The 27,077-nt window shown below is 36.7% G+C and overlaps 1 protein-coding gene, 1 long non-coding RNA gene and 1 pseudogene across 5 annotated transcripts; all 3 read right to left on the bottom strand.

Moving 5' to 3' along the window:
• Positions 1-15,669: 15,669 nt before the first annotated feature.
• On the bottom strand, positions 15,670-19,766 carry LOC133790405 (E3 ubiquitin-protein ligase BIG BROTHER-like). 4 transcript variants are annotated; one of them, XM_062228033.1, is made up of 9 exons: positions 19,621-19,766; positions 18,923-19,011; positions 18,668-18,822; positions 18,100-18,337; positions 17,638-17,672; positions 17,401-17,445; positions 16,623-16,750; positions 16,196-16,304; positions 15,670-16,096 (listed from the first exon to the last, which is right to left on the bottom strand). In XM_062228033.1, the coding sequence occupies exons 3-9, from the start codon at positions 18,806-18,808 to the stop codon at positions 16,046-16,048; spliced, it is 747 nt and encodes a 248-aa protein (XP_062084017.1). In that variant the 5' UTR covers positions 18,809-18,822; positions 18,923-19,011; positions 19,621-19,766; the 3' UTR covers positions 15,670-16,045. The 4 variants fall into 4 exon arrangements, with proteins under 4 accessions (XP_062084017.1, XP_062084018.1, XP_062084019.1 ...); XM_062228034.1 differs by lacking the exon at positions 19,621-19,766 and adding an exon at positions 19,314-19,593; XM_062228035.1 differs by lacking the exon at positions 19,621-19,766 and adding an exon at positions 19,113-19,291.
• Positions 19,767-21,665: 1,899 nt separating this feature from the next.
• LOC133790404 (uncharacterized) lies at positions 21,666-26,133 on the bottom strand. Its single transcript, XR_009874006.1, has 3 exons — positions 25,933-26,133; positions 22,567-22,705; positions 21,666-22,475 (listed from the first exon to the last, which is right to left on the bottom strand). It is a non-coding gene; the product is annotated as an uncharacterized LOC133790404 (long non-coding RNA).
• On the bottom strand, positions 22,719-25,265 carry LOC133790403 (pentatricopeptide repeat-containing protein At2g22410, mitochondrial-like; annotated as a pseudogene).
• Positions 26,134-27,077: the final 944 nt, after the last annotated feature.

The following is a 27,077-nucleotide window of genomic DNA, read 5'->3' as shown; positions in this document are numbered from 1 at the left end:
GATTATTCAAATGATTTTCACTTAAAAAGCCATTATTTTTATTCAAGTAAAATCAAGATATTTTCATTCCCAAACTCTATAAATAGGACCTAGTACCCAGCCATTATTCACCATTTGCTCTAAGTTCAGAGGCTGCTAGTGTTAAGTGAGTGAGAGAGTGTAAACACTTGGTTTGGGGAAAAACTATAAGCTTAAACATCATAAGCTTATCAAACACTTGGGAAGTAAGTGAGTGTTATAGTATTTCGGTGGATGTTAGATTGATCTTGCAATCTTTGAGGTAAACCCAAAACTCTAGTCCTTTCTGTATTCTATGTTATTTCTTTTCTCAAAACCTTCTACTCAGTCCCCTAACCTTATTCTTATTTTGGTTAGGGAATCCAAGCTCTTAAGCATATAAGTTGGTAAGCATATTTTCGTTTAATGGTTTAGTGTTCCTATTCTCTTTGATTTCATCTCCTTTCTTTAGACTCACCCTTGTTCATTGTGGTTTTAGGAGTGTTCCAAAAGTCCTAACTCAGTCCATTTTATCCCGGTAACTTTGGTAAGGAAAATAGGCTAGAATCAACATGTTATGTGCTTATGTTATCTATATGATTTATGTCATTAAAAGTGTTATGATATGTATATGTGTATGTTTGTAGGCTTGGGCATATGACCCATATGACTAACAAGACCCCAAATGGGTTATGGGCATATGACCTACTTAGCTAGTAGGACCCCACTAATCCCATGGGCATATGCTTGTTTAGTCTATGGGACCCCAAGTAATAATGGCCATTATAATAAGTGTATTATGTGTTATGATATGTCTTTACGTTATTATGACATTATGTTTATGTTTATGACTATGTGTTAGATTTTCCTTGCTGGGCATTAGGCTCATTCCTTTCTGTTTATGTGCAGGAAATAAGCTTTAGAGGCGGAAAGATTCGTGACGCTTAGAGGATGTGTATCGATGGTGAATGGAGTCAAGGAGCCGAGCGTTATTCAATTCGAGGATGTAGTCATGTTTATGTTTTTATGGTTTTAAATGTATTTTCCGCATTTTCTATGTAAATCTTTTTAGTTTTTAAGTTATTTTTGTTTTAAAGACAATGGGTACCCATATCCTACTTATTTTATGAAAGTAACCTTTGTTTCCATAAGTTTTCAATAAAATTATGGTATTTCCGCAAAAATGTAAGTTTTATGTATAGATTCGTTAATGGTCCAAGTAGTCTAGATTAGTGGGTCGTTACAGTTGGTATCAGAGAAAAAACGGTTCCTTCGCATGAAGTTCTCCTCGATACACATGCTCAAAGCTCCGAATCGGACCGCCAAGTAAGTGTTTAAGTTACAAGTTACAAGTTACTTTGTCTATGTGTATAGCTAACACTTTTAGTGTTTATGTTTTCAGTTAAGAATGAACGGAGCTTTAAGCAATGAGGATATCCGAGCCATTAAGGCTTTAAAAAGAATAAGGGAGCCAAGAAACACTGTAGGAGCACTAGAAAAGATCACTCGAAGATTGATCTTGTTCCACAAAGAGATAGGTCACCTTCAAGAGTCTAAGAAAATCATGATGAGAGCTGCAGAACAATATGTCCTAGTAATTAGGCTTTTAAAAGATTTTCCTTCAGCAATTTTAACTTTAGAAGAAATATGGGAGAATGTAAATAATGATGATGACTTACAAGCAGCCCTAAGATATTATTCTCTCATACTTAAGTTCACCTATGACTTAGAGTTTCAATTCACTAATGAGCAACAACATAGGATCTTCTTGAATCTTCCCCGAGGAAATTTTGAGGCTCAAGACAATGATGATTATAAGGAGATAGATAATGATATGCTAGATGAAGGATCGGATGTAGAAGATCCCGATTTTTAGAATAGCTAGTTTTTCATTGTTTGTTTTGTTTATTTCTTTATTTATGATTGTAATAAGTGAAAATCTTTTTCCAAATTAAGTTCATGTTATTTTATCATCATGTATGAGTTTGATTTTATTTTCGCAATCATCATAAGTAATAAATAAAATGAATAATGACTAAGTTCAGTGAAGGTGGATACAAATCAATGAACCAAGTTTCCTTATTGAGAGTTAGGGGGCCTTAGTAGTGGGAACGATTTTACTGATCCCAGCCCTCCCTCAATATGGTTAACTTTGGAACAAAGATAAGTTTCGAGCCTGAGAATTAAGTCATATAGGATGATTAGAAACACACTTAGAAAATAAAGATGACTTGTTTTTCTAAGTATAGAAACCCACTCTAATAATAAATAAAGACCTATATAATTTTTCATAAGAAGTCATAATAAATAGGTCCGAGATATGTTTGTTTTAGAATAAGTTTTTGCCTTAGAGCCTATTAGGGTAAGTTCTAACAAGTTCTCGACTGTTAGAACTTTTGGTGAAGATGTCGCTCCGAAGATCTGCACGCACCAACGGAAACGCCTCCAACGTTGTTCCAACGACCAATGATGCCCTCCAGTTCGCAGAAGAGGAGTGCGTGCTACTACTAGCCGCAACGCGCCGACACCATCAGCTGACAACACCGTGGAAATCGCTAGACGGCGACAACAAGTCGAGGAACTCTTGCAGCAACAACGTCAACAGGCGCAGACTCAGCCCCAGCCTCCGCCGCAACCGCAGCCGCAGCTACAACAAATGGCCCTAGCACCCCAACAAGTTGGTCCATATGGGGGATGGCCAGTGACGAACTACGCACCACATCCAGTACCGAATATGGAGTCAGTATATGAGAGGTTCCGCAAGCAGCACGCTCCAAACTTTAAAGGGACTATAGACCCCTTTGAGGCAGAAGAGTGGCTAAGGATGTGAAGCCAATTCTTACGCACATGAATTTCAGTAATGCAGACCGCATATCCTGCGTCTCGTCATTACTCTGGAAGGATGCCAGAATATGGTGGGACTTAGTTCAGCAGACTAACGATGTCACCACCATGATATGGACAAGATTTGTGGAGCCGTTCCACAAGAAGTATTACTCCTCGGCAGTCATCACTAATGATAGAAGAATATGCTCGTCAGTTCAACAGATTAGTCAAGTTTGCACCAGAGTTGGTCCCAACCGACTTTACGAGGTTGACCAAGTTCGTCAGAGGACTTAGACCAAAGATGGAATTAGGGGTTAAGCTAGCAGACCTGGGAACTACAACAAAAAAAAAAGATTCAGAGGAATGCTAAGAGGGATTAAACGATGGTTCCAGACCAAAGTCTTTGCATTGACCCAAGGAGGAACCCATGCTAGTAACAAGCATTTATAGGTCAGATCATATCCTCAATAGTATATGTATCGCTAGATTGGTAGCAGTATACTCGTATATCTCGTTAGGAATGATAGAAAAACTAGACAAACCTAGTGAAAGATTTAGAACTAGGTTTGTAACCGAGTTGCCTTCGGGCAGAGTAGTTCTATCATCACGAATAGTACGAGGCTTACCGATCAAGATTGAGGACATAGGACTAGAAGGAGATCTGATAGAGCTAGTAATCAAGGACTTCGACGTAATACTAAGCATGGATTGGCTAGCACGGCATGGCGCAACGATCGACTGCAAACGCAAGAAGGTGATGTTCGAAACTCCTGACGGCCAGAGACGATGCTTCATGGGACAAGCTTCAGGATTACGCACCCCGTTAGTGTCATCTCTCAAAGCTCAGAGAATGATGGAGAAAGGATGCCAAGCATTCTTAGCCAGCATCACGAATGTGGAGAAGGAGACATCACTCAAAGTTGGAGATGTTCGGGTTATACAAGAATTTCCAGAAGTTTTCCCCGATGACTTGCCAGGATTGCCGCCAAATCGAGAAATAGACTTCACGATAGAATTAGTACCCGGCACCGAGCCTATCTCTAAGGCACCATACCGGATGGCACCTACGGAACTCAAGGAGTTAAAGACACAGCTATAAGAACTCCTAGACTTGGGTTTCATTAGGCCAAGCCATTCACCATGGGGAGCTCCGGTACTATTCGTGAAGAAGAAGGACGGAAGTATGCGCATGTGCATAGACTACCGTGAGCTGAATAAAGTGAACAAATACCCGCTACTTCGGATTGATGATTTGTTTGATCAACTCCGAGGCGCGACTGTATTCAATTTACGGTCCGGGTATCATCAGCTCAAGGTAAAGGGAGAAGATATTCCTAAGACAACCTTTAGGACTCGTTATGGACGTTACGAGTTCTTGGTTATGTCTTTGGGTCTTACTAACGCACCAGCCGCGTTTATGGACTTAATGAATAGGGTCTTCAAAGACTATTTGGATAAATTCGTCGTTGTGTTCATCAACAATATCTTAGTATACTCCAAGGATAAAGTAGAGCACGAGGAACATTGAGGATGATTTTGACGCGATCGAACGAGCATCAACTTTGCGCCAAGTTCAAAGAAATGCGAATTTTGGCTTTCGCAAGTGGCGTTCCTCGGGCACATCATATCAAAAGACGGAGTTGCAGTAGATCCATCGAAGGTAGAGGCCATGAAGGATTGGCCTAGACCAAAGAACGTGTCAGAAGTAAGAAGCTTCTTAGGGCTAGCAGGTTACTATAGAAAGTTGTAGAGGGCTTTTTCTAAGATAGCTACTCCACTCACCAACCTGACCCGGAAGCAACAAAAGTTTAACTGGAACGATAAGTGTGAAGAAAGCTTCCAATTGCTTAAGGATAAGCTTTGCTCAACACCAGTACTTAGTGTACCGATACCCGACGATAAGTTCGTTGTCTAATGCGATGCATCAAAGCTAGGATTGGGATGCGTGTTGATGCAAAAATGACAAGGTGATAGCCTACGCCTCACGTCAGTTGAAGGAGTATAAGCAACACTATCCAACTCACGATATGGAGTTGGCAGCGGTGGTCTTTGCGTTAAAAATCTGGCGCCATTATCTTTATGGAGAACGGTGCGAGATTTACACGGACCACAAAAGTTTAAAATACTTCTTTACGCAGAAGGAGCTCAACATGAGGCAGCGCAGGTGGTTAGAGTTAGTAAAGGATTACAACTGTGAAATCCTATACCACCCAGGGAAGGCGAACGTAGTTGCCGACGCGCTTAGTAGGAAAAGCTATGGGAACTTAGCAGTCTTTTCCGGAATAGAAAAGCCGCTTCAGCAGGAGCTTATCGGTGCCAGAATAGAAGTGGTTGTGGCAAGCTAGCTAACTTGTCTATCCAATCAAATCTGCTAGAGGACATACGGATTGGTCAGAGACATGAGGAATCGCTAGCACCACATATGGAAGCAGTCAGAGAAGGCAAGAATACAGATTTCTCAATATCTAGCCAAGGTTTATTGAGATATAAGGATCGGGTATGCGTGCCAGACAATCAGAGTATTAAGAAGACAATCCTAGAAAAAGCGCATAATGCCCCGTACTCAGTTCATCCAGGGTCTACCAAGATGACTTATGACATCAAGGCAGTCTATTGGTGGCCAGGGATGAAGAAGGACATAGCTGAGTATGTATCTAAGTGTCTGGTATGCCAGCAAGTGAAAGCAAAGCATCAGCGGCCTGCAGGTTTATTGCAACCGCTTAGCATACCAGAATGGAAGTGGGACGATATAGCCATGAACTTCGTGACGGATCTGCCAAAGACGAATAAGCAGCATGATTCCGCTTGGATAGTAATAAATAGACTAACCAAGTAGGCTCATTTCCTGCCTGTTAAAACTTCATGCACGGCAGACCAATATGCAGACATCTACATCCAAGAGATTGTACGATTGCATGGAATCCCCAAGACGATAGTGTCAGATAGAGGATCAGTATTTACGTCAAGATTTTGGAGAAGCTTATAGCAAGCCATGGGTACTGAGTTAAGCCTTAGTACAGCTTTCCATCCTCAGACAGATGGGCAGCTGAGCGTACGATTCAGATCTTAGAGGATATGCTATGCGCGTGTATACTTGATTTTGGAGGATCGTGGAATAAGTACTTACCACTGATCGAGTTCTCGTACAACAACAGCTACCAGTCAACGATCGGAATGGCACCTTATGTGTTGCTATATGGAAGAAGGTACCGATCACCGTTGCACTGGGACGAGGTAGGAGAAAGGCAGCTTAAGGCTCGAAGCTGTTAGACAAGCTTAAGAAGCAGTAACGCTTATTAGACAGCGTATGCTTGCAGCTCAAAGCCGACAGAAAAGCTATGCGGATACCAAGCGACGCGATGTGGAATTCCAAGTTGGAGATCAAGTCTTCATGAAGATATCTCCTATGAAAAGTGTCAAGCGGTTCGGAAAGAAAGGCAAGCTTAGTCCCCGATTCATAGGTCCTTTTAGATATTGGACAAAGTGGGAACAGTTGCGTATAGACTAGCCCTACCGCCAGCACTAGCCGATAGTCACAACGTCTTCCACATCTCAATGTTACGCAAATATGTGTCAGACCCATCTCACGTCCTCAAATACGATACGATAGCGCTCCAGAAAGACTTAAGTTACGAGGAACGACTGGTTAGCATCCTAGATAGAGGGATGAAGTAGTTATGGTCCAAGAGCTTTCCTATAGTCAAAGTCCTATGGAGCAATAGTTCTGAATGCGAGGCAACGTGGGAGTTGGAGGAGGACATGCAAGGCCGGTATCCGGAGTTATGTGATAAGTAAATTTCGAGGACGAAATTCTTTTTAGTAGGGGAGAATTGTAGAGTCCAAGAACTTTACTTAGCTAAGATAGATAATAGTATGATAGTATTTATAGCATTATCTTTGTTACTATGGATTTTTGGTTCAGACCGGGAATTATTTGGACACTCATAGTAGTACTTATAGATTTTCTAAGTTTTACCTATAGTTTAAGAATATTAAGTATAACCTAAGGTTTGATTAATGTGACTGATATTAAGGATTATATTTATTATATTATAAGGTTTAGACATCAACCAATAGGATTTTAAGCACATGTTATGAATGGTAATTAAGGATTAAGTATTTTGGAGGATTAAATTAAATAAGGGTAAAGTTTGAATGTTATAGGGTCAGTCAGCAGCTTTGAGTACGTTGAGGGCTTAGTCAAGGCTGTTTACTCCATTCAAACTTAGCTAAAAATGTGTAATTTCGTGTTTAAATATTCAGCGTGTGCCGATATATCGCAGCTATAGGGGGCGATATGTCGCAGCACGTAAATACGGAAAACACGAAACGATGCACGGTCGCCTCGGGCATACTGGCCCAGGCGATATATCGCCTACAGGGGGCGATATATCGCCTCCTTCAGCATGGATTCAAACTCTTTTGAATTCATTTCCTTTCAGCCATTCAAAATCCTTCAACAGTCCAGCATCTTCTGAACGAGTCTTCAGCCTCTGCTGAACGATTATTCAAATGATTTTCACTTAAAAAGCCATTATTTTTATTCAAGTAAAATCAAGATATTTTCATTCCCAAACTCTATAAATAGGACCTAGTACCCAGCCATTATTCACCATTTGCTCTAAGTTCAGAGGCTGCTAGTGTTAAGTGAGTGAGAGAGTGTAAACACTTGGTTTGGGGAAAAACTATAAGCTTAAACATCATAAGCTTATCAAACACTTGGGAAGTAAGTGAGTGTTATAGTATTTCGGTGGATGTTAGATTGATCTTGCAATCTTTGAGGTAAACCCAAAACTCTAGTCCTTTCTGTATTCTATGTTATTTCTTTTCTCAAAACCTTCTACTCAGTCCCCTAACCTTATTCTTATTTTGGTTAGGGAATCCAAGCTCTTAAGCATATAAGTTGGTAAGCATATTTTCGTTTAATGGTTTAGTGTTCCTATTCTCTTTGATTTCATCTCCTTTCTTTAGACTCACCCTTGTTCATTGTGGTTTTAGGAGTGTTCCAAAAGTCCTAACTCAGTCCATTTTATCCCGGTAACTTTGGTAAGGAAAATAGGCTAGAATCAACATGTTATGTGCTTATGTTATCTATATGATTTATGTCATTAAAAGTGTTATGATATGTATATGTGTATGTTTGTAGGCTTGGGCATATGACCCATATGACTAACAAGACCCCAAATGGGTTATGGGCATATGACCTACTTAGCTAGTAGGACCCCACTAATCCCATGGGCATATGCTTGTTTAGTCTATGGGACCCCAAGTAATAATGGCCATTATAATAAGTGTATTATGTGTTATGATATGTCTTTACGTTATTATGACATTATGTTTATGTTTATGACTATGTGTTAGATTTTCCTTGCTGGGCATTAGGCTCATTCCTTTCTGTTTATGTGCAGGAAATAAGCTTTAGAGGCGGAAAGATTCGTGACGCTTAGAGGATGTGTATCGATGGTGAATGGAGTCAAGGAGCCGAGCGTTATTCAATTCGAGGATGTAGTCATGTTTATGTTTTTATGGTTTTAAATGTATTTTCCGCATTTTCTATGTAAATCTTTTTAGTTTTTAAGTTATTTTTGTTTTAAAGACAATGGGTACCCATATCCTACTTATTTTATGAAAGTAACCTTTGTTTCCATAAGTTTTCAATAAAATTATGGTATTTCCGCAAAAATGTAAGTTTTATGTATAGATTCGTTAATGGTCCAAGTAGTCTAGATTAGTGGGTCGTTACAAATGTGTTAGAATTATTGCATATGGATCTCATGGGTCCTATTCAAGTTGAAAGTATTAATGGCAAAAGATACATTTTTGTTTGTGTGGATGATTTTTCTAGATTTACTTGGGTAGATTTTTTAAGAGAGAAATCAGATACTTTTGAAGCTTTTCAAACACTATGTACAAGATTGAGAGTTGAAAAAAATTGTAACATTGGAAAGATTGTACGAATAAGGAGTGATCATGGTAAGGAGTTCGAAAATTCTGTTTATGATGATTATTGTAAAACATTTGGAATTTTGCATGAATTTTCTGCTCCCAAAACCCCTGAACAAAATGGGGTAGTGGAACGGAAAAAACGTACCTTGCAGGAAATGGCCAGAGTTATGCTTAACAGCAAAAAACTCACAAAGAAATTGTGGGCAGAAGCTATTAATACAGCTTGTTATACAATTAATCGTGTTTTTCTGCGCCCAGGTACAAACAAAAGTCCTTATGAAATCTGGAAAGGTAGAAAACCCAATGTTAACTACTTTCATGTTTTTGGGTGTCTATGCTATATTCTTAGAGATCGTGAGAATCTAGGCAAATTTGATGCTAAGAGTGATATGGGAGTTTTTCTTGGTTATTCCACTAATAGTAGGGCTTATCGTGTCTATAATATGAGAACCCAAACTATTATGGAATCAGCTAATGTGGTTGTAGATGATTTTAAAGATTTTTCTAGGTACTCCCATGAGGAGGAAATTGACAGGCTCATAGATGTGGCGGATCCGACAACACAGCTTTCGGAGGGGACAACAGCCACTGCTGACGTATCAAATGACAAGTCTGTCGAAACAACAACAGGGCAAACAGAGAAGGAAAATCCAGTTATTTCCTCTAACTCCGTTCAAAAAGAACCATCAACCAGAGTAAAAAAGAATCACCATTCTGACCTTATTCTGGGAAATCTTGAAGAGAGTATGGTCACTCGAAAGAGGTATGTAAATTTGGTTCAATTTGTTTGTTTTACCTCCACTTTGGAACCTAAAAATGTGAAGGAGGCCTTAAATGATGAATCATGGATCAATGCTATGCAAGAAGAGTTAGATCAATTCACAAGGAATGAGGTATGGATTCTTGTCCCTAGACCGAGTCATACCAATGTTATAGGTACAAAGTGGATATTTAAAAACAAAACTGATGAATTTGGGACCATAATAAGAAATAAAGCTAGATTAGTTGCACAGGGGTACACTCAAGTTGAAGGAATTGATTTTGATGAGACATTTGCCCCTGTTGCAAGACTTGAATCCATAAGATTATTACTAGCTATTTCATGTGTTCTTGGTTTTAAATTGTTCCAAATGGATGTAAAATCCGCATTTCTAAATGGTTTTTTGAATGAGGAAGCTTATGTGGAACAGCCCAAAGGGTTTGAGGATCCTTACAATCCTAATCATGTTTTTAAATTGCAAAAAGCTTTGTATGGGCTAAAACAAGCCCCACGGGCTTGGTATGAGAGACTAACTCAATTTTTGGTCTCTAAGGGATACAAGAGAGGGGGAGTAGACAAAACACTGTTTATCAAAAATGTTGATGAAAATATTATGATAGCACAAATTTATGTTGATGATATAGTGTTCGGTTCTACTAATGATTCTCTAGTGCAGGAATTTGTGAAACAAATGCAGGAAGAGTTTGAGATGAGCATGGTAGGAGAACTCAATTTCTTCCTAGGTCTTCAAGTAAAGCAGTCTGATGAAGGAATTTTTATTTCACAAAGCAAGTATGCAAGAAGTCTTGTGAAAAGATTTGGACTCGATACATCTAAACCTGCTAAAACACCCATGGGTACCACGGTCAAATTGTCTAAAGATGAAAATGGGAAGAAAGTTGATCCAACTCTTTACAGGAGTATGATTGGGAGTCTCCTTTACTTAACTGCAAGTCGCCCTGACATAAGTTATAGTGTCGGAGTGTGTGCTCGCTTCCAAGGGAACCCCATGGAGTCTCATGTGACTGCTGTAAAAAGAATTATTCGTTACATCAATAATACTCTTGATTTAGGCATTTGGTACTCCAAAGAAACAAATTCTAACCTTGTATGTTATAGTGATGCAGATTGGGCAGAAAACACTGATGATCGAAAAAGCACAAGTGGTGGTTGTTTTTACTTAGGAAACAATTTGGTCTCCTGGCATAGTAAAAAACAAAACTCCATCTCCTTGTCAACAGCCGAAGCTGAGTACATTGCTGCTGGAAGCTGTTGTACTCAACTTTTGTGGATGAAACAAATGTTGGCAGACTATGGGTTTGATGTTAAAACTTTAACCATTTTTTGTGATAATACAAGTGCTATTAATATCTCCAAAAATCCTGTTCAGCACTCTCGCACCAAACATATTGACATTCGTCATCATTTTATTAGGGAACTTGTTGAACACAAAACATTGATTTTAGAATATGTTGAGACTAACAAACAAATTGCAGATATCTTTACTAAAGCCTTAGACACGGTCAGATTTGATTCCCTCAGGAAGTACTTGGGGGTTTGTTTTATTTGAAATTTCCAATAAATTGATTATCTTGCCTTGCATATATGTTTTTGTAAATCTTTCGTCCTGATTGGAAGAAATTTGATGAGCATATTTTTTTTTTTATTTTAGAGAATGATTGTTATAAGTCCTATACTTTGTTGGAATAAAAAACCATATTTGAAAAATTATAGATCATCAAATTTATATTTGATCAAATCATTATATTTGTATGAGCATTCCTAATCCAGTTTCTTTTTCAAGCTCCATTTTGGAAAAGTGCTACCTATACTGATGTGTGAAAGCCGACACTGAGTAAGTTGGTACCAGGTAATTAGCAATTATATTGGAGGATACTCTACCAGCGTAAAGGGCTACCATCAGTATAAGAGTTATAGCCTCCATTATGGTTACAAATTGGAAAAAGGCTAAAAATCGCCAAATATGGGCAATGACCCTAGCTTTAAAAGGCCAAAAAGAAACGCCAAATTGCTTACACTTGCACACACATATGTCTGTTCTAGACTGTGTAAGATGGCTGTAAGACTCATACATATAATGAATTGACTCAAATATGTTTTGTGTGTGGTATGTTTTTCGAATTATGGTCTCTTAGTATTTGAAGTATAACTCATTTCTCTAATTTGTGAAAAATATGGTTATCTTGTTTCTTCTGAACAGGACTTGGGATTTATATGGACACATATGGTATGGCAATTTACACTTTATTTTCGGCAATTTTGTATTAAAAAATAATAAAAATTTTGAAAAATAAAATCTGTTATCTACCGTGTACTTAAAAAAAAGGGGTTTGAAAAATTAATTTATGCAATTTATTTGTTTTATCTCAATATATTCTAAAAATATTCAAAAGTTTCCAATTTTGAGGTGTGACAGAATTTGTTTTAAAAAGGGAGATATTTTGGCATTTATCACTAAAAATCCGGTTACCCATTTTTGGTTACCCAATCTTGAACTTGCCTCATTTGTGTTTCGAATACTTTATATATTCGGAGTCCCTTTGGTTGTTTTATGATCAGTGTTTTCTTGTTAAATCTCTCACATATAACCGAAGTGTTTAGGGTTTCTTTCTTTGTGTGTTTCACTTGTTTCTTTCTTAGCAGCCATGAAGACTCAAGGCCGTGGTTCCTCTTCCAAGTCCGTGAAATCTCAGCAGGAGACACTTCCTGTATCTGTTCCCACTGCCACTCCTTCGGTCCCAGCATCAATTCCTGCTGTCTCTCCTACTCCAGGCCGTCGTTCTAAAACCACAGCAAGAAAGAAGGTTCTTGCTCTTTCGGGTCCTATCAGTTCATCTATTCTTGGTGCTTCTAGCAAAGGAGTTACGTTCCCGAATTTGGATGCTGAGCAAATTCCTGCCTCGGCGGTTTCACTCGCCTCTCCCAAAGATCAAATAAAAGTCAAACCGGCCTTGGCAATTAGTCAGTCCAAATCAATTTCTACTGAAGATGTGTCTGCTCCATCTGATCATGACTCTGAATCCTCACTATCTCCTGATGTGTTGACACCCAAGGCAAAGGGCAAATGTAAGTCCAAAGTTGTTGGGTCGAAGAAAGGGAAAAAGGCCAAAGTGACTAAATCTAAAGGTACCAGTTCCATCTCTGATTCATCTCCTTTATCTCGTTTTAAATTAAAGGCCAAAATCAATCCTCCCCCATGCACCTCATCGGAGGATGTCTCTCCCGAGACGGAAGACTCTCAGCCTGAGTTGGATCCTTCTTTGACCGAGCCCAATCCTGAAGTACCTCTTGATAATTTGGCTGAGGAGACTGACTCTGAAGAAGACCCATCTGAAGCCTCTCCAGTTGCATCGGACCCAAAAGGCACCACTCCTTTGGCTTTTCCTGAATTGTCGTCCAAACTTGTTAAGCAAAAAGGTGCTCCTGCCCGTACCTCAGGTTCTTTCAAAGCTCACTCTATTACATTCTGTTTTAATGATAATGAGAAGAACATGCAATTCTATGACCATCGCCATTTTATTAGTGAGCGAAATTTTCTTTTTGCTCCTCATCGTGTTTTTGGGGTATTGCTTACTTTAGAGGAAAGAGGTTGGTTGCGATCCTTGTCTGGGTTTGATGGGTTTGTGCCTCGGGTTGTTAAAGAATTGTATGCAAATTTGAATGATGAATTATTAGACCAATCTTCTTTCATGTTTCATAAAGTTTATGTTAGGGGTCATTGGTATAATTTTAGCCCGTCCGAAATTACTAAGGCTCTCAATCTCGTCCCTGTGGAGATTGATGATTCTATTGAGTTTGCAAAGGATCAAGTTTTTTCTGAACTGGTTGGTCAGGCTATGGTGTGGGAACCAAGCACCTCTCTTCGTGTCACCGATCTCACTCATTTCTATGGTGCTCTTTTCAAGTTTGCTATGTTTAATTGGATGCCTACCACACATTCCTCCACCATCACTCAAGATATGGCCTTCCTGTTGTTCAAAATTGGTACTAGAGTCGCCATAGATCTTGGAGCTGTTATTTTTGACCAAATCATGTCTCTAAGTGGTGCCAAACGTAAGGGGCAACACTTGATGTTTCCTCAAGTCATTTACAAACTTTTGGACTCTCAACGTCCTTTGAAGAAGTCCCATGAGACCTTGACTTCTCCTTTGGTTGGTCCCACCTATACTGTCAAAGATGATCATGCTCCGTCCACCGCTCGAAAAGTCAAAGGAATTAATCTGGCTAGTCCTGCTTCTGGCAATGTTGTTACTGACACTCCTGCTGTCCCGACTGATCTTGGTGCTGTCCAGACAGGAATCACAAGTCTTTCTGTCCGGTTCTCTCTCATGGAGGAAACTCAGCGCCAAATTCTTGCTTCATTGACCACTCTCCATGCATCCAGCTCTCCTGTCCCATGATAATCTCAGTTTCTTTGATCTATTTTACTATTGTTAGTTGTAAAAGAACACTTCATGTGTCTTTCTTTTGGTTTCATTTCTTTTTGGTTTCTATGTTTCTTTGGCATTTTTTCAGACAATGAGGGGGAGAGAGTGACTCTATTTTTAGCACTTTGATTATGTTGCCCTGCTGTTTCATATTGTTCTTCGATTAACTGTGCTTTGGTTATCTTTCGCAGGGGGAGTCATTTTTGTTTATTTTGTGACTCTTATGGTTTTAAGCACTTACTTGTGTTTTGCAGGGATCTTTTAAAAATAGATATTCCTTGTCTATAAAATTGCCAAAGGGGGAGATTGTAAATCCTATAATTGGCATTTTTATAGAAATATCTTTTTTTCTTAAAAGAGAAAATGGTTGATTTAATTGTTTCCTTTTATTATAATTTTCGGAAATAGTTGTTTCCCTTTCTTATATTTTTCGGATTTGATTGGAAAATATTTGGTTTCCTTTATTCCATTTTTCGGAATCTCTCTTTCCTTTTGTGTGATTTCTGGTCAATAAAATGCTTCCTTATTTAGCATATATTGCCTCTTTTTTTTTATAAAGGAAACAAAGGTTATTTGGTACTTACCCAAAGTTATTTTGTGGTTTATTTGCTGTCATATTTTCGTGCAGCTCAAGGATTGCAATCAGGAAACTAGTTTTTAATATCATTAATTATTGTTTCCTTTTTGAGCTTGTTTTGATCCAACACAGGTCTGAGTTGTCCCCACCGATATCGAATCTGTCGGATCAGCATCTTCTAAATAAGGCAGCTCTTCATCAATCAAGATTAACTACTGTGATTCTTGCCTTTATTAGAAGAACTCTTTCTCTGTCTTTGTGAGCATGAAAAAGACTCTATAAATAGGGCTCTAAAGGCAGTGAGAAAGATGAACTCTTTGGTGCATTATTCGTGAGTTTTATTGTAATATTTGAGAGTTCTTCTTTGTATTCAAGATCATAAGTATTCATGTGATCTTGTTGAATTATGAGTGTTTAGTTTTTAAGTGATGAGCTTATACCATGTTCATGAGTGAATACACATTGTAATTTGAACACAGCGTTTGTAGTCTTCGGGAGAAGATTTTTACAAGTCTTACGTCGAGAGGATGCAAGCACTCGCTGACCATTGAAGGGAGTTCAAGTGGTTGAGCGTTTCAATCAAGATCAGATTAGTGAAGAGAAGTACAACAAGTTGCGGCAAATCTCAAGAGGGAGTCTTGTTTTGTTTAAGTCAATGTTTTTGTACTTGTGATTCTTTATTAATTGGTTTTATTCTCTGGGCGTGGCCCCAATGATTAGGTTATCCGAAAGGATTTCTGAACCTTGTAAAAATTCGCTGTGTTCTTTATTGTTTTGCACTGTCTTTTTATTGTGTTCAGTTTCTGTCGTGACAAGTTTGGTTTCTGTCCCGACAGAACTGTAATCTGTGTAAACAGTTAATTACCATTCCCCACTTTAATTAATTTATTTAGTTTAATTAATTTGGTAATTACTAAAAACGGAATTTCAAAATATATATTAAAACAACACCTGTATTGTGCATAAATGAAACACAGAAATGAAAATTGTCATATCTGCAAAATATCACATATTTCTCTTTCTCTTATACCAAAATCAAGGATGATCCTTTCCTATTGGCTAGCTACTCTTGATGCATAGCTCATTTCAAAAGCATAGTAAAAAAAAACATTGCATCTCAAAGATAAAAACATCTATAACAATGTTCCACAACCAAAACAATGAAAAAACAAACAAAAACTCCACAATTCTTTTTAACAGTCAGAGCTGTACAAGCTTTTTTTTTTCTTTTTAAGAAAAGGAAAACAGAAATAAGATGGACTATGGGTTCACCATGTAAACAGAAAGCATACTCCTACCTGTGACTCAGCAATTTCGTATTTATTATAAAAGCTAATACAATGCTTCTAATGGAAGTGGAAAACTAAAAGCCCAAAAGAAAAAATTGAGAGAAAAAAAAAATGGAAAGCTTAAGCAAACATCGTTGGTATATTGAAGAAAGATACCCAAAGTTAAGGAACAGAGAAACAAACGATCTCTTGTTTATATCTTCTAGCGTTTTGATCCATCACCAAACACCTCTTTGTAACAAATGGGGCAAGCCTAAAAAAAATCCCATGTAGACGTTGTCAGAAAAATTTGGGTTGAAACTAAACTAGTTGTTACCAATGTGTTTTTACCTAAAAGATAAACAGTTTTTACCTTGTTAATGCTTAGCCATCTGGTGCCGCAACCAGCATGGTAGACGTGCTTGCATGGTAGAGTCATCCGTCGATCATTTCGTTTATATTCCATCTGACAAATCACACACCTACATCCATTCAAAATAAACAGGATTAAATGTTATGAAAGAACAATTATTTTTATTATTTTTTCAAATATGAATTTATGATCTCAAACAAGCTCCAGCCAAGCAATATAACAAAAGGCTCCCATCCAAACTTCTAGTGGAATCTCACAATATTGCTTGCTTTGTTTTGTTCTCAGTAACAATTTTCTGAGTTTTATCCTATATAAGTGATGACATAAAGCATTCCCCAAGAGCAAAAGGAAGTATAAATTGCAAGGCACAAACATCATAATTTCTTGTACGGTTTGTTGGTTTCAATTCATAAGTTCAAATGTTTACCTCTCGTCTCGTGATTTCTTTCTCGTGAAAAAGCTACATTTGTATTTTGAGACTGGAAGTAAAGCAATTTGTTCTTGTGAAAGACCTCGATTTTGAGTTCCGACTGCCTCACCTAACTCAAGTAATTCCTGAACATGAAATGATAAATCACGAATAATTCTTTAGATAAACAATAAAAAATGGTGGGAGGAAAACACAAATAAAGCAGGTTACTAGCAATTAACCAAATGGACATATTCACACTCCAATGTTTAACCACTTCTGTAGGTGTAGAGGAATCACTTTCAATACCAACACACATTCTTCTCTCAAAAACAGTTTCTTGTGATTTGTAATAAACTGGTGTGATTGTGAAGAGTGTGTGTTGGTGTTTACTGGAATACACTCTGCAACTCCAAAAGTTGCTTAAACTTTCAGAGCGTGTAGTGGAATATAGGTGATCTCACAAGGTCAGAAACCATCTAAAAATATGATCTGACTGAATTTTTTCCTTCCGACAATCTCAAAAAGAGATTTTATGACCAACTTATGTAAAATAAAATATTCAACCCAGCATTTAAAACACATTGAAAATCTTAAGTTTTCTACCAGCAATCAATTAACTTCTAAGACAAGAAACTCGAATGTTAAAAAATTTCATCCTTTCAAAAGACAAGAATCTAATGGAATATCATCAACTTTCCATAATCGGAAGAAAGAAGAAAACACACAAAAATTTCATTGCTTTCATGCATGAATCAAGGGGAAGGGCACATAGCAGCTCTTTTAAAACTCTAACCTCGTAAGTCATGTTATCAGGATCAATGTTATCTTGCCAAACAACCTGCATAATTTTCGACAGAACATGCTTGAATTCATCAAGTACAGCCTTCACAACATTGTTATAGTAAATGAAGAGTATGAAAACAACTATATAGAGAGATATTAAATGTGGAATTTTGCTGAGCATATTTCAATAGAAAAATAAAAAAATAAAAATTGTCAATGTGTGATTGTTAGACAACGATGAACACACCTGATAATCATGAGAACCGGGATGTCTCCGTGGACCTGAAAAGTATAACAAAATCTTAAAATCAAATGACTAGTAGTTCATATTTCCAATTTATGGTAGATAGGAAAACAAATTGAAGACAGTGGAGATGCTGGACATAATAATAGCACATGACACGATCATCAGGTTACACAATATAAAAACTACAAATAAATCCAAAGCTCTACAGATAAAACGAATACTGACTTCTCTCTCTCCCATTCGAGCCTGTTATAAAATGCTAATATTTAACACAATAACCAGTTTTCCTATTCTATAAAGATGCTATTTGAAAGTACTACATCTTTCTGGTCCTGTTTCTTATTTTGTCAATTAAAACTGCCAAGAAACCTAAAAACACTTGCACCAGGGCCCAGAAGATAAAGAACTAGTACAAACTTGAAAACCAATTTGAAAAAATAACAATAAGAGCTAATAACTCACATTCTACAGGATTGTCACGTCTATTAACATTGGCATTTCCTTCCCACCCAGAATTTGCTGCTGCAGTGCGTTCATTGGTCACTGTTGAAGAGTTCTCTGAGGGCCTCCTATACTCATCATTTCTATGGTCATAATCATGAACCTCATAAGCATTGCCAACATCATAATAGAAACCGCTCCCAGGTTCAGATAACCCAAACTTGTAAAAACTAGTACTTGGAGTAGGGTAGATACTCTCCTACAGAAATTAAGCTCAAGTATTTAATTTTCAAATAACAAGAAAAGTGATTTGAGAAAAATAGGACATGCATAATGTGGACAAACACCTCAAGCTTTAATGATACAACAAAATAGAATGTTACATATAATTATAATTTACATCAAACCTCAAGAAATCCAATCCTTATCATTTACACAAAATAAACTACTGTCTCTCTACAAATGTATGTAGCATAAACAAGAACAGCATTCCGAATTGCCTATTTCGAATCGATTAAGGGCCTTATTTTAAGGCTAGGTTCACCGTATCTCACAAAAGAAAATTCACAGACATTTCATAAGAAAGTACCTGAGCATGTGAAGTACCAGAAAAAATAAAATTCACATGTTCATAGGTAAGGCCTTCAAAATACTCCATAAAGCTACCGGCTGAATTATAAGGATAACTACTGTTAACGTAATGAACTTCCATGTTTGGGTTCCAACTCATTCTTAACGATTAATCTGTAACACAAAAAATACATACCACATAATGAAAATCTAAGCATCGAAATAAAATTTCATAATATAAAGAAAAAATAACACATATAATTCATAGGCCAACCTGATATTTCGACTAATTCACGACTGTAGAAGCATAAAACAAAATCAAACAATCGAAAAACCTGTCAACTTTTTGAATTTCTGCAAATCCTGCAAAAAAAATGTGGCTCAATAATCAAATTAACGCAGAGTAACAAGAGTTAAAGATTACAAAATGAATCGAACAATTTGATTACGGGAACCAATCTTACCAAAAAAATATATGATTTTTTCTACCGGAAAAGAAGTTTCACTCTGTAAACCTTACATATTCATTAGCTCCTTCCTAGAAACTAAAGAATCTGCCTTTACAGATTCGACAATTTCAAATTCAAAACCGACGAGCCATTTCCTACCGAGAAAATAGTAACAGATTCATCCAATCAAGTAAAAAAGAAAAAGTCTACAAATACCTCATCATAGAATTTGAATATCCAACAGGTATCATGTCAATCCACACTCAATATTTTTTTGTTTTTGTTTTTCAAAAGACAAATTAAGAAGAAACACGATGCTTGCATAGAAAATGTAGCCTCCTGCAATTTCATAAGAAAATTTTCTCGGGAAAATGCAGAGGAGAAACAAAGAAAGCGAAATGCAGGGCGGATCAAATCAAAATAATACAAAAGAAAAGAAGTGAAAACGAGAGATTAAAGAAGCGACATTGATCGCTTTTTAAGTTGATAAGAATAGGTTCTGGTTGCTTCTGAGAGCGAATACCTTTCCATCACAGAATAATCATCTTCCTCTCTCTTCTCTCTCTCTCCTCTGTGTCTTCGTCCCTTTAAGCAGAGAGAGAGATAGAGAGAGAGTGGGTTTCTTTCAGATACACGCGAAGTCCGTTGGATGACAGAGAGAGAGATTGGGATCGGATGTCACGCGTCGTACGATAAAAAGGGTGTTCACTCACTCTCCTCTACTTTCCGCCTTTTACAGTTGGTCTTCTTTATCCTCTTTCTCTATCTTTCTTACCCACCAATTTTTTTTCCAAATGATACTATTTTTTTTTTTTTTTTTTTGCAGTAATCAAATGATACTATTTATATAATAAGAAATATATCACCTTATTCACATTTACATTAAAATTTTGAACTTTTTTCATTTCATATATGTTGGTTTTTAATCCATTTTTTGTGTTTAGAAAATATATTTCTAAATCCTAACTTTATAAAGATTGATACATGTTATATATCTACATATTTTTTAAGTTGATGATCTCATAAATAAAGATTCATGACAAAAATATTTTAAATTTATTAGACCTCGAAATATAATAAAATTAACTTAAAATATAACGACTCAAAATAATATAAAATTTTTTATTTAATACATTCAATATTCCGTCAAAGATAAAATACTTAACACTATCTCGAATGTCATTTTACCAAAAAAAATATATCATTTTACCAAATGATTTATTTCTCCTGTATCTCTATTTTATATATATTTAATACATATTTGTTATAATTTGGTTGGAATCTATAAATTGTATTTTTTTTTAAATAATAATATAAAATTTCGAAAGGCATGTAATTGGTATTGGTTTTTTCATTACTAAATAGACTATAGTTCTTATCCTTGAGGCTATTGTGATATTTTTCACTCCCACCAATCAAGGAAATAACTAAAACCAACCACTAGTTTTGAATACCATATACCAATTGGAGTAGAAGTAATGGGAGGATTAACTACTTACCTTTTATATCATAATATGTTTTGGTAAAAGTTATGCTTCACTTTTATTGGAGGAAGCTTTATCAAAACATATATAGTTAATGTACAAGGAGTAGTAGAGCTATGCATTGAATTTTATGTTGTGTCCCTATTAATTAATTGATGAGATCTAATTGAAAATAATAATAATAATAATAATATGGGAAAATTTGAGTGTTGTCCTAAGAATAATCTTTCACACATAAATGGGTCTTCCTATAAACATCTTTTTCAAGACTAAAAAAAGTAAGAAAAGTGTCACATTGTAGTAGCACAAGTGTTATGTGTGTCCCCACTTGTCAAAGCCAAAAATAACATGTTTCAAGTTTCAACAATCGAACAAATCCTAAGATTGTGGTTGGGGTTTGTAATTAGTGGTTGGCTTGAATGTAGGGCTAGCAAAAGGTCCATCAATTTAGTTGAATTGAGTTCACCAAAACCATCTAAGAAGTTGGTGTCGGTTGTGGTCGTTAGGACTAATATTAACCTACAAAAATAACATGTCAATGGAAAACATCAAGACCCTTTTTTTTTCTAGATTGAAATTTTTGCTTTTCTTAAAGAAAAAAATCTATATTTATACATATTATATTCTGGCTCTCTCTGTTCAAAACTAAGCATTGGGAATACAAAATCTTGGTACTCAATTCAAGAAGGTTGTATAGATGGCTTTTTTTTTTATATGGGACAAAGTATGATTTATAGTTCTCGAGTACAAGCTGGAAAGAATGATCAATACATGAAAATTATTATGGGTTGCATGAAAATAAAGGTTTAGAATATGCATGTTATCTATTTATTTTTCAACATGGTGAAGAAGAATCAATTATGCACAAGACTTTTTGGAATTTCTCTCATGGGGTCTACTTTTATTACGTGTGGCTGAAGAGTTCTCATGTGTTAGGAGGAAAAAAGCTTGGTGGGATTTTCCTACATGTGGGTTTATGGTCCACAAAAGAAATAATTCCAAAAAGTAAAAGACTGCCATGCCACAATATAGCATGTGTGTGCCCTCATTACACACCATGATTAGCTCCTCTGCCAATTGCAAATGCATTTAACAATTATTATTATTATTATTCTTTGTTTTTCTCTTCCACATTTGTAAGTGTTTGATATAATTCCCTATGAGACTCTTGGATTACCTCATTAAATGAGGTACAAAACAAATCAACATTTTTGACATACACTGACAAATGTTCAGGACTCTGTAATGACAAATATCTATAGGACATTGATCTTAAGTGGGGCCTAAACACTATAATTTTGTTCTCCTAACATTGGAAGTGTTTGACCCAAATGAAAAACCCCTTCTCTTTCTTATCCCATGACTGATTACATTGGTCTCCAACTCCAATACTTTTAATGGATGAGAGATGAGAAGGAACTGTATTGGGCTGCCATGGGTGGTGGTGGTGGTAGTAGTCAGTAGTCACACAGCTCTGTGTCTGACCAAAATGGCAAAGGCTGTCATCCATGTGAGCGCATAAGGTCACTAAGAAGCAAACATGAATGAGTGATTGATCAGAATGGAACAAACACCCGGCGTGCAGGTGAAGGCAAAGAAGGCATCATTATATGCTTTTTTCTTCCTTTTTGTCTGCCTACGTGGCATACCAACTCTTGAGAACAATATATCTATGGCAGCATATCTCAAAAGCCTGCTGGCTGACTCAGTTTGAGACTTGAGAGATGATTGGGATGGAATATATACATTAAAACCATTTCAGAACACCTTTTCTCTTTTGAGAAAACAAACCCCTTCTGTTAAGGAATTTAGTTCATTGGCTAACTGTGGTCAATCCTCATATCCAACTTTTTCTCACACTTATTTTGCTATGAGAAGTCTATAGCAAAACACCCTGCAGTGGATGTTATTTAAATTCATTTTGTTGTACTGCAAAAGGGATATGTGATTCAGAAACAAAGAAGATAACTTTTTCTACTACCAACCTCAGCAGCAAATGTAACTCACTCTAACTTCTTGGGTCTTCTGTGAAACTTGGAATCTACACCTGCCCCACCCATTGACGCAAAATATTATTGGGATATAACCTCTTCCCGAGCAACATAATCTGTCTTTGCTTTCCACCTGTCACTGAAAAGAATCAGTTTGTATCATTCAGACAAACAAATCAAACAAAAGAAGAAATTATTAGCTTGATTGCTCATCCAGCCAACAAGCTCAAATTTTCTTATCCAGCTATTAAAGCAAAAGCTTTTGACTTGGAAATTAATAGGTGCAATTGAAATTTGGTATCATGGTAGTCATGCTCCGTTGAGTACTTCAAATGAAACTAGTCTTATTCTTCTGGTGCAAATCATGTATTAGATTAAAGGAAGGAAGATGAAAACGGTGATGAAATGTTAAACAAATTTTAAAGAGTTTCAGGGATAACTGATAGTATTCTTGGTAAAACACCTGCGCTACTACACATGATGGTAAAATGGTTTCAGTCAGAGAAAAGCAAACCAAAGCAAATTATGTTCGTAAAACTATTGAGAGTAGATTAAAAAATATCAAAACTACATCATAATGTTATATAAATAATCATATGGAAGGAATGATGGACCATTTCGTAGTCATAATCATAAAGGAAAGAGAGATAATTTCTGAGGGTTCATACTCTAAGGGAGACAGTCAAAAAGAAATTAACAACATTCCTTTGAAATGCACTCTGTTGACACCTCTTCACCATTTTAATTTTTAATCATTGCATCCTTCAACACTATTCTTCCTTCTTACATTCTTCATCTGCTTATATGGTAAAATGACTTTCGTGAACAAACCACTAAAAGAAATCCATTAGCCGAAATCTAAACCAAGCAGAAAGTTGTACGAAAATCTGGTTGGTTCAGAACTAATATTTCTCTTGTTAGCAACCCCAGGCAGTCACATAATAGTTTAGAATGAAGATGTATATTGGCCTCTAAAATAAATAAATAAATTTCCCTTCTCTATATGTTAATCTTGACTGTCTCCAACCGTAAACTCAGATACAATGCCACTAACCTCAATTGAGCTGCAACTAGGAGTCTTATCCACCCCTCTCTCTTTCTTCATCATCTTTTGTGCCTTCGCTACCTTCTCCCACATTTTTGCCTCCTCATACATACTCAGGATGCTAATTCCAACTGCATGCCCTTTCTCCTATTAGAATACTTTTCCAGCAAAAACAATGCACCCCAAACTACAGCATCTGCCTTCATTGTCGTGCTCTTGATAAGCTCTTCAGCCTCTTCCAATAGACCAGCTCTACCAAGAAAATCAGCCATGCAGGAGTAGTGTTTGCGGCTAAGGCAAAGATGAAATCTGGAGCTCATTTGGGAAAAATACTTGCGGCCCTCTTCAACCAAGCCTCCATAAGAATAAGCAGATAAGACCCCAATGGATGTTATATCATCAGGCATCGACCCTGTATAAATCATCGTTCCATCATGCGAGTGGTCATGAGCAGCCAAATCACACATTATAGTCGTCTAAGTCAAAGATTTTCTTTCTGGCATATCGTGAAAACCCTGAAGCGCCGGCATACATGTTAAATTAGAGCGGTTCTTAAGCAAGCGTACGAAGAAGTGAGATGTTTTTCAATATAGCGATGAGTCCATATCCCAGTATTAAGTTGTGAGCATGCTGATAAGCAGCAAACCATGGTAATCTCGTCAGGCCTTATGTTACTAGCCTGAGTCTCAGGAAACAGATCTAATGCCTCTTTATTATACTTTGCTTGGACATATCCACTAATCATTGCATTCAAATCCCCTAGCTGGGCACAGGAAGAAATCAACCTAACCATTGTAACTTCATCTGGCTTAACCACTTTCATGTTCTGATACAATCTTAACGCCTCAGATGCTAGTAGCCTGAGCGTACCCAGTAATCAAAGAATTCCAAGAAACTAAATCTCTAACAAAACTTTCATCAAACAGTTTACGTGCTTCATCCAATTCTCCACATTACATGAGCATACGAATCATAGCATTGTGAAGAAATACATCAAAACAAAAACCCAATTGTAATACATGTCCAAGAACCTGAGATCCCCATCAAACTCGACTGCAACACAGCACAAACCTTGAGCAGTAAAAGATAAGTATAATCTTTCATCCCCTCATACAAAGCAACCGCCTCCCATGGTGATTCACTCTCCGAATACCCTCTAATCGCTACATTCCAACAAAATACATTTGTATTCTCCGTGTTGAACAAAATCACGGTGCCATAATCATGATTTCCTTATTAAGATAGCGCACAAAATGCGATACGACTGGAATCGAATGCGCATGTGATCAATGATCAATCCAGTGATGTTCATTTGAGCTTGGATTTGCATCGAATGATGTGGATTTGGAATTTTCAAGAAGAGAAAGGGGTGGATTAGCTTGAACGATGGTGAGAGTTGTGTTCCAGCTGGTGGTGGGTTTCTGTTTGTGGGGCGGAATAGAAGACTGCGTATGAATTCGAGAAAGAAATTGGTACGAGAACGGCTTTGGCCACCGGTGATGGGATCTGAGGCCGCCGCCTAACATCGAAAAGCTGGTCATCAGAGTTAATTGGGAGCATTTCAATGTTAGCGAGTAGCAATGGCGTTGGCGGGAAGCTATGATTACGGGTATTTCAGTTATTTTCCTTTTCCTTTTCCTTTTCTTTTTTTTTTATATATTTTTTTTTCATTTTTGTGAAATAAAGTCTACCCTTTCACAAATAAAAAAAATTGAAAATTTGTGGGACAAATTCCTACGATGAAATTGAAAATAGGCAAATTTTTTTTATTTATAACACTTAAATAATTTAATAATTTTTTCACGACCTTGGCATAAGTAGAAATCTTTGACGATAACTAATAAGTAGACGCACACGTGACGATGTGCGTCTACTTCGAATTAATTTAAGTTATATAAATTTTATTTTTATGTAAAAATTTAATAAATATTTTTTAATATTTTTAATTATTAAAAATATATAAATTTATTTATAATTCAATTATAAATAAAAGAATTATTAAAACTTAAAATTAAATTACAAATCATTCAAAATTAGATTAAATTTATTTCTTCTTGACTTCTTCTCTTTTATTTTCTTTTTTTTTTTTTTTGAAATGGGTATTCTTGGGCTTTCTTCAACAACTTTAACATGTCAATGAGAAAATAAACTCAACAAAGTGAGATTTATCATATTCAAATTATAATCCAACAGTACTACAAAGTTGAATTCTTAATTTTTTTTTCTCATGAAAGTTGATCAAACTCATAAATATGGGTATAGACTATCAGTAGGAACAATGAACAAAAAAACTCAAATTGATGAGATCGACCTACCTCAGCCAAGCTTCCATCAGATCCAAGCCTGCGGGAACATGAACAAAGAAACCAGAAAAACTCAGATCAACACTTGATTCACAATAAACAAAAGCCTGTGAATATTAAACCCATAAGAAAACTAAGAAACATCCCCCATCAAATCTGAAGCTCAAAGTCACGAAGACGTGAACGAATCTCGTCTTCTCTGACCCAAAGTCATGAAGTTGTTAAAATTAATTGAGCATCAAACAATAATCAAGAATTGATCAAACATAGTCATGCTCAATATTGCACAATGAAATCATCTTATTTAAGGCATCAAACATAATAAGAAAAAGAAGTTTTACATACATTTGTGATCAAGTCTATGAACCATCATTCTCCATGATTATGCTCATCACATTTCACCCACCTACACATCAAAGATCAAAAGCGTACTTGGGGTGTAGATGAACACTACTCTCTTTCTCTCCTTTTCCTCTAAACACCCATTGTTCACACACACATAATAAAGGTGTAACCCCTTTATAAAACATAATGGGCTTATTAAGCCTAGATACCCAATGAGATGATTAGTTGTCCTGGCCCAATGGGCTGGCCTAAAGACATTGAGAGTGTGTCCATGGGCCCCGAGCGTGTCAGTATATTATGTCCATCCCATTATGGCCCGATGGTAATAGCATGCAATACCGATTATATAGTTATCCTTACATGCTAATCACGACACTACGTGAGCAACGTATAATTATGTCAGTCCATATAAAATATTCTAACAGAAGTCTCCCGTTGGATCTGAACCTCAAAGTCACAAAGTCAGATCAAAAGCTCGGAATGCACCCCGTCTTGTCTTCTCCGTCCCCAACCCTAGCGACAAACTGGTCATGCCCTGCCCGATAACCCATAAAATAATGAAGAATTGTGAAGATGAAATCAGAAGAGATGGGAAAAAATTATTTGCCGCCAAATCTGTCCTCACAACCAACTGCCTCTTACTATTGAAACCAACAAGAGATCTTGAAGAAAAAAAAAAGAAAGAGAGGAAACATGGGTAAGGGAGAGAGAAGGGAAGGAATTCTTGGATGAGATAGATTCTCAATGAATTTCTTTATACGTGGAGAAGGAAATAGAGAGGAAGTCATTATGAAAATTCCTATTGTACTTCT

This window comes from Humulus lupulus, chromosome 7, assembly GCF_963169125.1.
Source record: "Humulus lupulus chromosome 7, drHumLupu1.1, whole genome shotgun sequence".
In the NCBI taxonomy this organism is placed as follows: Eukaryota; Viridiplantae; Streptophyta; class Magnoliopsida; order Rosales; family Cannabaceae; genus Humulus; species Humulus lupulus.
The sequence above is the reverse complement of the archived record's forward strand: the minus strand, read 5'-3'. Positions and strand labels throughout refer to the sequence as shown.